Here is a 13,172-nt window from a genome sequence, read left to right on the forward strand (position 1 = left end):
TCGGTGGGAAAGAGCATGGACTGCGCTCACCCCACTGTCGCTGGAGAAGTACCCCGCCCCCCACAACAGGAGGCTGTTGAATGTTCATTTCTGAAAGCAGAGATATTTTGGGGGGACATTCACACAAATCACTTTCTCAGTAGACGCTACAAAGCTGTAGTAATTCACTCTGCGAATTGTCGTCTCTTAGGGACACAGAAAAGTCAGTTTTCAGTGAAAATACAGCAATTTTCTTCAGCATCTGATGAATGGCTAAGGAGTAAACTGGCCCAAATCGCTTAAGCAATAACAAGGCACAGGAAGAAACCGCGAGCAGGAGGAGGCTGGAGAGGCTTCCTAATGACGCAGACTAATCTAATACAGTTAGAAACCAGTGAGCCCCTGGCTATTAGAAAGCAGGCTTCCCCAAGTTTTCAGGGCTGAGTACCAGAGCGCGTGGATGAGAATTTGTTCACCATCACCCGGTTTGCACATGGTCTAGCGTACTTGCCTCTTCCCTTGGCTGCATCTGAAGAGCAGGGACACTCACCCCCTACTGGCCTGAGAGGGCACACCCGGAACCGAGCTCACCAAATAATGTAATGCTGCGTCATCCAACGGCTCTGGTCTGACCCTGATGAATGGCTGCAAGGCGATGGGAGTGGAAATGCTACTGAGTATAATCCTTGCCCCTCACCGAGGCTTCGCCCTACAGAGGCCCTGGAAAATCGGCACGGCTGGTCCCATCCGCCGGCTGCTCAGTGTTGGAGCTGGGGAGGGCACCCAAGTCCTGGGACGCCATCTGCCACTATCCGAGGCACTGCAGGCCCCCTGCACACCGCCGGTCCCCCCAGCTTTGCATAAGCCAGGACCTGGGTACACGCGGAGTAACTTTTCCTCCAGCAGCCTCCTCCTGTCCAGATGTTCAGAGGTCACGTCCTGTGATCATGCCCCACTGCAAAGCCATGCAGCCAGGTAGCTCTCAAATTACTCATTCATTCGTTCATTCATTCATTCAATCAGTCCATCATTCAATGAATCTACCTACCACCATCAGGGCAAATAACTTTTTGTCCCATTCCTGAAGAACAATCTCCCCGCCACACAGAAAAGTCACTCTCCTCTACCACAAGCCGAGAAGGCCGCTCTGAGCCCCCAGACCACAGGCACACCCGCTAGGGAAGCAGGCATCGAGGCACGGAAGGGCTGGCGGCATGCCTATCACGTCCCGAGCACCTACAGCTGAGAAACACACGCTCCACACTGCGGCTTCCCTCAGCTTCTCTCCCTGATGACAGAGCCCGAAACGGCAAGACTCCGCCGCTCCCTGCGTGTCACCCGGCGGGGCAGCCCTCCCAACCAATGACACGTCCGTAAGAACTAACAGGAGTCATGAGAACGTCCTTCGCGGGAGAGGTGGTGTGCCTGCGGGTTGGGTGAACGGTTCTTGTGATTCCGTACTCCTGCCCCGCATGATTTCTCACACCGTCTTACTACTACTTGAGCGGGCAGGAAAAAGGGAGTGGTAACAGGGTGATTTTGCGTACGAAAACATTAGCTTTCGTGGGGATGGAGAGTCCAACTTTTCCACTGAGTTTCCCCATTAATGATCCGGTCGTATCCTCACCAGCCTGGGGGGTGGTTGGTGCAGAGGCTGTGACGCCCATTTCACAGATGAGCAAATCAGCAGAGAGGCTGTTTCTCTGTTTCACCCAGTGAGTCGTCTGGGCTCAGATCCCACCTCTCCCCTCCCTAAGCGAGCTTGCCTCTGGGTCCCTACAGACAGCCTGCTGTTGTCCCCAACGCCTCCCCAGATGACAAAGGCTCCAGAGCATCTCCGGGTTGTGGTGGCGGTTCTCCCGAAATCCAGCCCACTTTACGACGTCATTTCCAGGCAGGTGCACAGGAGTACTCGCTAAAGAGCCACTTTCCATAAGTGGGTTTTTTTTTTTTTTTTCCATTTACATCAAACTTCCCCGTTTCTATAAAAGTTGTCCTCATGGAAATCGTTCACAAGCCAAGGGCACGTTTTCCGCCTTCTCTAACAAGGTGTTTCCCACCTGTCCGTAACTTTCCTCGCCCTGGGCTGGGCTGTGCCGGAGGGGTGCCTCCAATGTCTCTGAGTCTGCCTGCACAGGAGCACAAGCCCCGGGTCGGGGTCCAGCGTCCGGGGGGCTCTGGACGGACACTCTGCCCAATGTGGCCTCAGCATTCTCTCATCTGGAAGACGGCAAGAATGATACTTCCTCGCCCGTGGCACCCCCCAGCCAAGGTGAGGGGAGGTCTGCTACAAGTGCCTGCTCCGTTATAAAGTGCGTCCAAACTTCAAGCAGCATGGCAATGACCATGTCCTTCGGGGAGAACCCCACCCCGGCACCCAGCAATCCAGATCGGGGTGGCTGTCCACGCGGCCCTCACTGACTCTCATCCGTGGTCACAAGGCACTTTTCTGAACCCTTCTCCTCCATGTGGTAACTGCTTCATTCCCGGGAAGACTTCGTTTCACCCACAAATACTGCGTCCACCTCCACTGATGTGGAGAGAGTTCACTGCACGTCCTCTTAGAACACATTCGTGCAACTTCTAAAAAGACGTTTCCCTCCCTTAAGGTCTGAAGGATCTGGCTCTCTGCACCTCTCCATTGTCAAGTATATCCATCCATTCAAATACTATGTGGGTTGTTTTCTTTTCTTTTTTTATTTTGTGGGGGCACGGTCTAATTATCATCAATAAAACACGAAATGCGCAACGAGCCTCCCTTCCTCCCCCTAAAAACTTCTGTATTTTTTTTATGACCGCTAGTAAAGGAGACTTACCAAAGCTTCACAAAATCTTAAAAAAAGGTTGGCTCCAGATTTCCCATTTTCTTATTTGTTACATTAAATAACTCCAGTATTTCAGCAAAGCACTAATCACCCTTTAACAAAAGTACATTTGCTTTCAGTGTTGAGCGATCCTTTAGCCTCACTTGTTCATGAAGCAAAAATTTATAAGCAAATTCCCTCAGATGTTTATTAGGAAAATCCCTAAATCTAAAGGACAGTACAGGTCTTCCTCGACTGTACTGCCTCCTAATAAAGCCACAGTGAGTTGAAAAATGTAAGTGGAAAATGCATTTACTGTATCACTGTAAAATCAGAAAATCCTAAGTTGAGCCGCTATCCTTGGGAATCGTGTGTCTGATAAACACCCACAGACTCTGTGCTTAGCCTCCTCCATCATCGATGCCATTCTCCCTCTTTTTCCTGGACCAGTTGAGGACAAACTGAATATGCTAGGACATGTTCCTCCATTGTCACACTCCTAACTTTTAACAACGAGGCAGTATGGTCCCAGTTAAGACATCTCTGGAATGCCCTTCACAGCTCTTATGCCCCAGCCAAGGGTCTGATCGGAGAATGCACAGTGAGGACACTTGTCACAGTCTTAATTTCTCCCAGTCTGCTAGTTTCTCGGTCTTTGTTTTTATGACGCTGATATTTCTGAAGAGTCCAGCCTCGTTTCTTTACAGAATGTCCCTCAATTTGGGTTTATCTGATTGTTTATGTTCAAGTCCAGGTGAAATGTTGTTGGCAGGAATATTACAGAAATGGCAGGCCCTTCTCTGCACACCATAGCGACAAGCATCTCTCATCATTTGTCCCGTGACCGGTTTGATCACTTGGCTACAGGAGTGCCTGCCGGATTTCTCCACCAAATACACACCTCTGCCCCTTTATAATTAATAAGCAGTTTGTGTTCTTTTCTAAATTAGCTAAGTATCATGCCCTCAACCTTTCACCTAATGGCCTTAGCACCAATAATGGCTCCTGCTTGAATTACTACTGTAGTCGTTACAAATGGTGATTTTCTAGTATTTCTTTTACCTTTTTCTCCCTCAATTCTTAAAAGCTTTTTTTGCCCTAATGTATTATAATCAACTACTGTCATTATTTCATTGTGATACTATAATTATCTCAAACACGGCCAGCGGGAACCTCTCCAGCAGGGAGTATGGCTTCTCAATGGGATGCCCTGGCCTGCGGTGGCTGGGCAGCCCTTCCCTCAGGACACAAGTCCATTTGTCCATCTGCCCCTACTCTGACACAGTGGAAAATGCTTCCTGGAGACCCATCTGCCACCACCTGTGGGTCTCCCTGGGGTGCCTACTGAGTTCTCTGAGCCTGGTGACCTGCTTACTCTAGACAGCTACTGCCACATGGAAAACCTGTCACCTTCCCAGTGTCCCCCAAACACAGCCCTCCCTCTCCACCTCACCTCTAAATCAGGCCATAGTGGCAACGCGGCCTCATCGCCTCCCTCACGACCTGAGACGTGGCCAGACTCCCTGCCCCGTCACTAAAGACCGACAGTAACTGGGAGACAGCGGTGGGGGGTGGGGGGGGGAGGGGGGTAGCTCTGAATCAACTGTAACTCCCTCACACCCCCGGGGGTGCCAAACGACAAGGTGTTCAGGACAGGGGCCCGGCATCCGGCACCTGAGCAAGTCCTCTGTCCCCCCTCCCTCCCAGACAGCTGGAGGGTCCCTCGAAGGGGCACAGGTGACCACCTCTCACTCCTGCTATGCCTTCCCCTGCAGCCTGGCTCCTCGGAAGGGTGACAAGACCCCTCAAGTCTGCCCACTGTGCCTCTCCGGCTTCATCCCTGGCCACTTGCCACTGGGGCCCACACCCAGGGTCACCCCCCTTCCCCAGGCCTCCTCTGTACTTCCCCGTGGCTCAACCCCACCTGGTAAACTCCTCACCCTTTGAGACCTGGCCGGGACGGCCGACACCCAGCAGAGTATGCTACCTTCTGTGGGCACCATAGGCAGGTGACGGCGATCTGCCGGGTGACTCAGGGGAACCTGGGTGCCCATGGGGGCCCCTGTGGTATCGATCTGTGTATCCTCAAATCTCACCCCACACAGGGGCAGGTGCTCTAGAAATGCTTGTTCAGGAAACAATCTCCCTGCCTCACAATCTGGGGGCTCTCTGGGGATGTCCCTTAAATAAAACCACGCAGAAACTCTAAGGCTTATAAAATGACGTAAAACCGCACATATCAAGGGTAAACTATAAGGAAATGGGAATAACTGCACAGAAAGCAAGACGAGAAATACGTAAGACAACGATGCATAAAGGACTAATAAACATACGGAAACACTAACAGTAAAGAGGGCTCTGAGTGATTGTAAAAACTTTCCTCTTCCTGTATTGTTTTTAGTGTATCTACAATAAATGTGTAGTTTCTTTAAAATGGAAAAAAATAATCTTTTTAAGAGAGAAAACAATCCAGTGCATTTCTATTTTTTTTTTGTCCCTGAAAAAGGAAGAGAGCATTGGAGGCAGACAGAGGAAGAGCCTTAGGATGGGGAAGGGTTTGGAAATTACCTGCGAGAAATAGTTAAAAGTGAGAACGAACACGGAAAGGGGGGTCACGGTGACGACGGTAAGAAACAGGGCGGCAAGCAGAAAATGAGGTGAAATCGTGCACTGACAAATGAAATCCCACACGATTCCACAGCAGGACACGAAGCTACTTTGGTAAGGGACGCAGGCCGTGTTCTCACGGCCGACAAGGCCCGCGGGATCTCGTCACAACCTGGGATCGGCGGGCGTGCAGGGCCGCCTGCCACGGGGCAGCCACCTGAGAAAGCACCAGAAGAGGCCAAGAGGTCCCCCAGGGCAGGAGCGGGACCTCCACATCTCAACCTCGGGCTGCAGGAGCTTGGACCTTTCTCGATTCTGGGAGGCGGGCAGGAGAGAGCACGGAGGCTGTTGTGTCCTGACCACAGAACAGCGAACCCCCGCCGCCACCCAAACACAGCCTGTCCAACGGCGGGCCACGTTCAAGTGCATGGGGGCGGGGGTGCAGGGAAGAAAACTCAACTTTGCACCTGAGGAGAACCACGTCACTAAGACGCCGTGTCAGATCACGGCACCAGCCAGCCGAGCGCCCTTGCTGCCATGTGACTGCGACCCTCTCTGTTCCAAGGTCACCACGGAGACCACACAGCAGAGCCCAGCATGCACCTCAACGTGATCTGAGCCACGGATTCCCTCGCAGGGTGACTGGTGAGAGAGCTGAAACAGCCTGCGGTACCTCCTCCGTCAGCTGTGGGCTGTGCGCGAACCTGGGGCCCGGGGCGGGTCTTCCTTTGCCCCGATGGTCAGAGCCAACGTTCGTACGGAAAGCTAAGGACACCACAGAATTCGCAAATATTTGCCGTTGCGTTTTCTTTTTTAAAACTGGATCTGAAACAGCGGGAACAAGAGGCAGGAGGCTGTGTTCTGGTTGGTTCACACGCTCCTGGCAGAAAAGCTCTGATGACGGTAACGGGGCCGACGGCGTGACCGGCTGGCGTCCGCTAGGCCACAGGACACGTGCGTCCCAGGAGCTCCTCGTCGAGCAGCTGCACACCGCGACTCCCCTCTGCGTGTCCCCAGGGGGACTCAGCTCTGTGGCGGGAGCACTGACGGAGGCCGCTGTCCTTCCTGCCCCGGTCACCGCACACGCCCGTCACGGTCCTGCCGAGTGCCGAGCACACGGCCAGGAGATGAGCGTACTGAGTGCCGCGAGCCTGCCGGGCCCTTCCTCCCGGAAGCCCCACGTCCTGGGCACCGGCGTTAGGACTCCCAACATGACGGCAGAACCGCCAGACGACGTCACACACAAAGCGTCTTCTACGGCCCAACTCGTCCCACGCAGCTGAATGACGCCGGGACACCGTGCGAGGGCCACCAACCGACAGGCTGGGAAAGGGGTCACGTGGGGAGCTCTCCCCTCTGGAGGCTCTACTTCCCGCCCTGTCTCGGGCCTTTTCACGTGCCCGCATGCAGAACGTGACGGCTCCCGTGCTCGCCCAACCTTGACCCCGTACCGCTAACCGTCCTAGACGGCGCCCCACTCAGGGGTCTCCCAAGCGCCTCACGCATAACTATCTCAGTGGGAAGACCCAAGGGGCCTGTGAAACCCTCATTCCCCACGTCAGGTTTTTGCCCAGGGGTACGACCTGCGCCCTCCTGCCCCCCCTCTGGGGGACGGCCAAGCACCAGCCGCTGCAGCGCTCTGCACAGGGACCACGAGGGTGCGGGCTTGCACCAGGGGGCCGAGGCGCTGTCCACACAGGCACCTCTGCCCCCCACGCTCACTCCTCGCTCGCTGGCCCCTGGAGGCGTGCGACGCAGGCCGGCCCGTGACGCGAACGTTCGCCGGACAGGGGAGGGCGTAGGGTTGAGGCATACCCTGCCTTTGGCGTTTTCCGTCGACTGAGCCCGACGTGCTGCCGTCTCCCCTGAGCTCCTTCAGACAGACCCAGAAAGTGTCACTAGTGCTGTGCGGCCACTAAGGAAACTGGGGAACTGAGAAGGTCAACGCAACTGCCCTGGCTGGGAAGCGGCTGTGTGAGACCGTCCTGACTCTGACCTCAGTTGTTCCCACTACTCGTTACTTGGTCGGTTTGTCCTTTTATGGGGTGAGAAGCTCCCTCTCTGTGCAACGGGTCAGGGGGAGGCTGTTCTGCAGGCGAGGCTATGGAGGGCGGCGTGACTTCCTGAGGCCCCTTTCAATCCTGGCTGATTAGCCGTGGGCAGGGCTCTGAAGCAGCAAAGCTAATGTCCAGGGTCCCCCTCTAGCACCCCTTCTCCCCCTTCTGACACCGTTCTAGTCCTCAACTGGTCACTCGATTTCTCGAGCTTGGCCCGCCATGCCAGGGGCAGCCCCGGCCTCCGTGGCCTCCCCGACTCTTCTGTCCAGCATCAGAAACCATTCCCTTGTTCCTGGGGACCGCTCCTGCCGACGGAGTCATAACTGAACTGGAATCAAGTCTCCAGAGCCAACTTTCTATTTAGAGAAAAAATGGAAGAGAGAAAAAGGCTAATCGACACTACAAAGGAAAAACCGGATAAATCCAGAACGTGGGATACCCCACGGAATAGCCTGTCTGATCTCCATGGGTTACTAATGGGCTTCAAACAAGAAAAAAGGGAGAAAGGAGAGAGTACTGCCCTAGAATTGGAGACTTAAGAGACAGATCAACTAAATGTTAAGGATGTTGGCTCCTGTAACTTGTACAAACTGATGTTTTTTCTTAATTTTTTTTTTTAACATTTATTTATTTTTGAGACAGAGAGAGACAGAGCATGAACGGGGGAGGGTCAGAGAGAGGGAGACACAGAATCTGAAACAGGCTCCAGGCTCTGAGCTGTCAGCACAGAGCCCGACGCGGGGCTCGAACCCACGGACCACGAGATCATGACCTGAGCCGAAGTCGGCCGCTTAACCAACGGAGCCACCCAGGCGCCCCCAAACTGATGTTTTTAAAGGCGTTTTTAAGACAACCAAGATGGTCTACGAACTGGGAACTGCCGATACCGAGGAATGACAGTTGATCGTGTTCACTACACCAACAGCATGAAAGTTATCAATAAAATGTCCAAAATTTTCAGATGCGTACTAAAGTAGATAGCCATGAAATGGCATTACCTGGGGTCTGTTTTAAAACACCTCAAGGGGCGCCTGGGTGGCTCCGTCGGTTAAGCGTCCGACTTCGGCTCAGGTCATGATCTCGCCGTTCCCAAGTTCGAGCCCCACGTCCAGCTCTACACTGACGGCTCGGAGCCTGGAGCCCGTTTCTGATTCTGTGTCTCCCTCTCTCTCTCTGCCCCTCGCCCACTCGAGCTCTGCCTCTCTCTCTCTCAAAACTAAATAAAAAACATTTAAAAAAATACACATATACTTTTAATTTTTTAAATACGTCAAAATAAAATGAGACGAAGCTAACGTAGCCACTCTTGATAATCACGGCGTCTGGGGGGTTGGGCACGTACAGCTTCCACACATGAGGTTCTCTGCCCTGGGAGACGTGCATGAACGGTTTTAGAATAAAAATTATTTTCTGAATCCTTTCTTCCACGAGCCTGCTCTACAAAAGAAGGAATTACATTTAACACATTGTAACTAATTATGCTCACTTTTTTTGCTAAGCTGTACTCACGTTTCATCCCCTCCCACGTTCTTTTATTTAAAAACTCCCAATTTCCAAATGACCATCACGAGGGACAGCCCCGCTCGGGATTTCTGGCAACACCATAAACCAGAGGCACGTCTGAGGTTTTGTTTTTTGGCACAGTTCCTGCTGTGACCTCTTGTTTTTACCAAGAAAAGCCACAACTCTTTATAGCCTCAGGACCTTGGCTGGATTTGCCGATGACTCAGGCAGGCCGTGAGTGCCAATGGGCCCCGGGTGTGGGCCGGCCGGCCTGGGCGCGATGGCAGAGAGAGGCCATAAGGTGAAACGGAGCGGGAGCCAGGGCAGGGGGGATGGCCGCACGGCACAGTCCTTCGCGGCCGATCTGGTCCGTGGGCCCGGCCAGACTGCCCATCTACCTAAACGAGCGCACCCCACTCCCCGCTGGAGACGCTTCCCGACGTGCAGACTTTTTTTAAGAAGCCGAACTCAACTCAGGCACATACATCTCAACTGTCAGCCTACTACTGAGAACACGCGGCTGATCGCCAGCCTCCCCCCCCCCCCCCCAGTCCACGTGCATCACCGGAGCCTCGCGGAGAACATATTTCCTACAGCCCGGCAGCCCCAGGCAGGCACTCAGTTTTCAGAGGCCGCAGAAGGGAGGCTGGCTTCCTGGGAGGAAGAGGGGACGAGGTGGAAGGGGGAGGGCGGGGGGGCTGCTGGGAGGGACGAGCGGAAGCTGGGACCACTTGTTCTTTGTGGCGGCTTCTCCAGGGTGAGGAGTCCGAAGCGAACCAGAGGAAGAGAGAAGCAGGGGACCAGCCACCCTCCTGAGCACACGCCTGAGTCTCAGAAGGGAGACCGGTAAGTAAGCACGTAACTTAGCGGGGTCCCAACCTTCAAATGATAAAGACTCCGCTGCAAAAATCCAACACGTTTTGCAGCTCTCTTTCATGGTTCCAGTAGAGAGACTCTCTCTTCTGGAAAGAGGAAACTTTATAAAAGGGGAGGGAGCCGAAAGGACATGGGTGTTTTACCAACATCAGCGCGATGCAAAAAGAATCATTCCAAACACATCGGAGCACCCCGTGTTTTCTCCCAGCCTCACCGAGGACGCCAGCCTCTCCTCACTGCTTGAGAGCTTTGCTGCAAGCCAACATTTTTACAACTCCAGCTTCTGCTAATTATTTCAAAAGTTCCAGTGACCTCCCTAGTTGGAAGCATTGCAAGGTAAAAGTTATTTTGTGAACCAGGTGGAAAAACAGAGACGGTAAGAGAGGAACGGTTTACGTTAGCGAAAGGTCTCTGTGCCACCAGAGAGATCGACAGGGCCACACGCGCCTCTGGGGAGCGGTGATCTCGTTCGGGTGGGTGGAGGGCACGAGGGGACAGCGTCTCCTGCTCTGCCGTTAAGAGATGACCACCACAGGGGCGCCTGGGTGGCGCAGTCGGTTAAGCGTCCGACTTCAGCCAGGTCACGATCTCGCGGTCCGCGAGTTTGAGCCCCGCGTCGGGCTCTGGGCTGATGGCTCAGAGCCTGGAGCTTGTTTCCGATTCTGTGTCTCCCTCTCTCTCTGCCCCTCCCCCGTTCATGCTCTGTCTCTCTCTGTCCCAAAAATAAATAAACGCTGAAAAAAAAAAAAAATTAAAAAAAGAGATGACCACCACAGGGATTAGTAGAAAGAAGGAAAAAATATCCCTGGAGGCCGAACCTTCCACCCAAGAGAGGGGAAAAACGCATATAAGAGCTCTTGGATCTGGGTCCAGGGAGCGAATGATATTTTAAAAGTTTGGCAGGAAAAGCAAAGAGCTACACCCACACACGCGGCTTAACCGCCTCCAGCGCACTCACCACACCACATATGCTCCCAGCTGGGGCGCACGGCGGGGCCTGGAGATGTGGGGGAGGGGGGAGGGGGCGGGCGCCGGGCCACACTGCTCAGTAACCTTCCCAGACACGGGCGGGGGGGCCTTGACTACACTCTGAAGAACCTTCCACCTTCGGCCTTAGTCAAAGGACCCCTGGGCCGGAGGACAGACAGAAAACACAGGGAAAATCACGGTGAGCAAAGATTACCTTCGGAGAGCAGTTGAAATGCATACCGGGCACCGGGAGCGTGGTTACATACATTGTGATACAGCGGTAGAGGTACAGCGTGCCGACTATGCAGAAAAATCTTCTGCTAATGATAGACCTGGAGAAAGGGAAAGACAGGGCACTCAGTCAGGAAATTCTGCAGGCGCATTTCAGTTCTCCGTGACCCGACCAAGCCAACCAACCCAAAGTTCCTTGAGAGCCTAGAATAAGAATGTTCTCATCAAAGCCAATAGATTGCGGTGAGGATTCTGAGAACGATGTTGTGGTTTTTGGTTTTTACTATTAACCGGCCCAGAGAGTCTCAAGTGCTCGCTGTTCCTACTGATTAGGCTTCCCGAGGCCTTAAACCTGAGCTGACCTTCGCTTGACAGGTAAGGCCCGCCCCCGCCCCATCGCAGCTGCCTTAGTGTCTGTGCTTAAACGCATGCAGTCTCTTCTGTCATAGAAGGAAAATGCTCAGAAAAGCACAATGGCACTAAAGTGCAAATTCAAAATTTTTCTGACCAGGAATGGGTCAAGGACACTGAACAATTTTGCTTGTAACGTCCCAGGAAGGGATTCTCCGAGCTGATCTCTGAGAAAGCATGATGTCAAGGCAAAGAGCCTGTCTGAGGGCCACCATGTGAGCCCGCCGCCCCTCTCCATTTCCTAACCACGTAGCTGTGGGACAGGTCACGGACACCTGACTCGCGCTCTGTGTACCCGTAAACCTGGGGCAATGGCATCAGAAATCCCGTACGGAAAGCCCCCCGTCACACACGCACGACGGTTACATGGATGGATGACCAAACAAGCAGGAAAGAGACACAGAGGCTCTCGTCCTTCACCTTGATGAGCCTTTCTAACGAATTACCCGACCCACACACGTGCACGGGGTACGAAGTTGGCGGTCCATACGAGTCACCTTCAGTTAGATTAAGTTGTACTGACTTCAGGGAATCCTTGGACAAAAACGGTCCCTCCCTTCCTACGTCTAGCCTGTTCTTCCACAGGCCACGATTCCGGTCTTGGGGGCTCCTCCCTCCGCCATGAGGAGTTCAAGGGTTTCCTTGGCCCGGAGTGGCCGGAGTTAAACACACAAAAAAGTCTGAGACACAGGGGCCAGGCTTTCCTCTCGGACCCTGGGCGTTCAGTCACTCTACAGTCTACAGTGTTGCTCGATTCTTAGGCAGGATGGACATCCCTACTGCAGTGGGGACTAGAAAGAGAACTTGGTGCCACCCGTATTTTTGGTGGTAACGAGAGGAACAAAAGTAACGGGTTCAGTAACGGGCCAGCTATGGGAGTAAGAAAGAAGAACAAAATAACCCACACAACTGCACTGGCGTTTCATTCCTAACTGCACCTGTTGGTGTTTGTTACTTACGACGTATGGATGGAGTCTGGGTGTTTTACCCCCTCACCCACATTTCAGAAACTGGGTCAGAATTGCTCACCACAGAGGTGGTGTTACTTTCTCTTAGCGAAGCTGTTCACACCATCTCCAAGTGCAAGAATTTACCCAGCACAGAGCTGTCTTGTAAAGGTATGTGCCTCCCGGTACGACAAAAGGCACGATACAATTAAACAATACAGAGAAGGACAATAGTAGAGAACAATATGGACCCCATGAATGTCTGACCGAGAACACTCGAAACACCAAAGTGAATTATAAAGATTATCTTACTTCAGAAGGAAATGCCCTCTCTCACCACCCGGCCCGAACCAACCAGAATTATTTGCAATTTCACTTGACGTACACAAGAAAGACCTAAGACACAAAACTGTTTATCCAGATCTGTTTCTCTCTCTAGGGGTAGGAAAACAAAGTGACTGCTACCAGTTAATCTGGGTAAAGACTACAATTAAAAAAAAAAAATTTTAAGTAAAGGGAGCTTGGGTGGTGGACTCTTGATTTAGGCTCAGGTCAAGGTCTCACAGTCATCTGATCGAGCCCCGCCGTCAGGCTCCACACGGAGCATGGAGCCTGCTTGGGATTCTCTCTCTCCCTCTCTCTCTCTGTCCCTCCCCACTTGTGCTCTCTCTCTCTCAAAAAAAATAAATAAATAAAAATAAATAAAATAATAAGTAAACCTTAAAAAAAAAAAAGAAAAAAATTAAAAGTAACAAACATTGAAGATTCAGTCACATTTACTCTTTGAC

The 13,172-nt window shown here is 52.8% G+C and overlaps 1 protein-coding gene across 10 annotated transcripts in view; it reads right to left on the minus strand.

Annotated features, from left to right (window-relative positions):
- Positions 1-13,172, minus strand: part of SGMS1 (sphingomyelin synthase 1) — a 293,110-nt gene that overhangs the window by 10,849 nt on the left and 269,089 nt on the right. For all 10 annotated transcript variants that reach the window (XM_045439431.1, XM_045439423.1, XM_045439430.1 and 7 more), the window contains one exon: positions 11,010-11,127. In XM_045439431.1, the coding sequence (XP_045295387.1) occupies positions 11,010-11,127 (118 nt within the window). The remainder of the gene's footprint in view (positions 1-11,009; positions 11,128-13,172) is intronic.

Source organism: Leopardus geoffroyi, chromosome D2, assembly GCF_018350155.1.
Source record: "Leopardus geoffroyi isolate Oge1 chromosome D2, O.geoffroyi_Oge1_pat1.0, whole genome shotgun sequence".
In the NCBI taxonomy this organism is placed as follows: Eukaryota; Metazoa; Chordata; class Mammalia; order Carnivora; family Felidae; genus Leopardus; species Leopardus geoffroyi.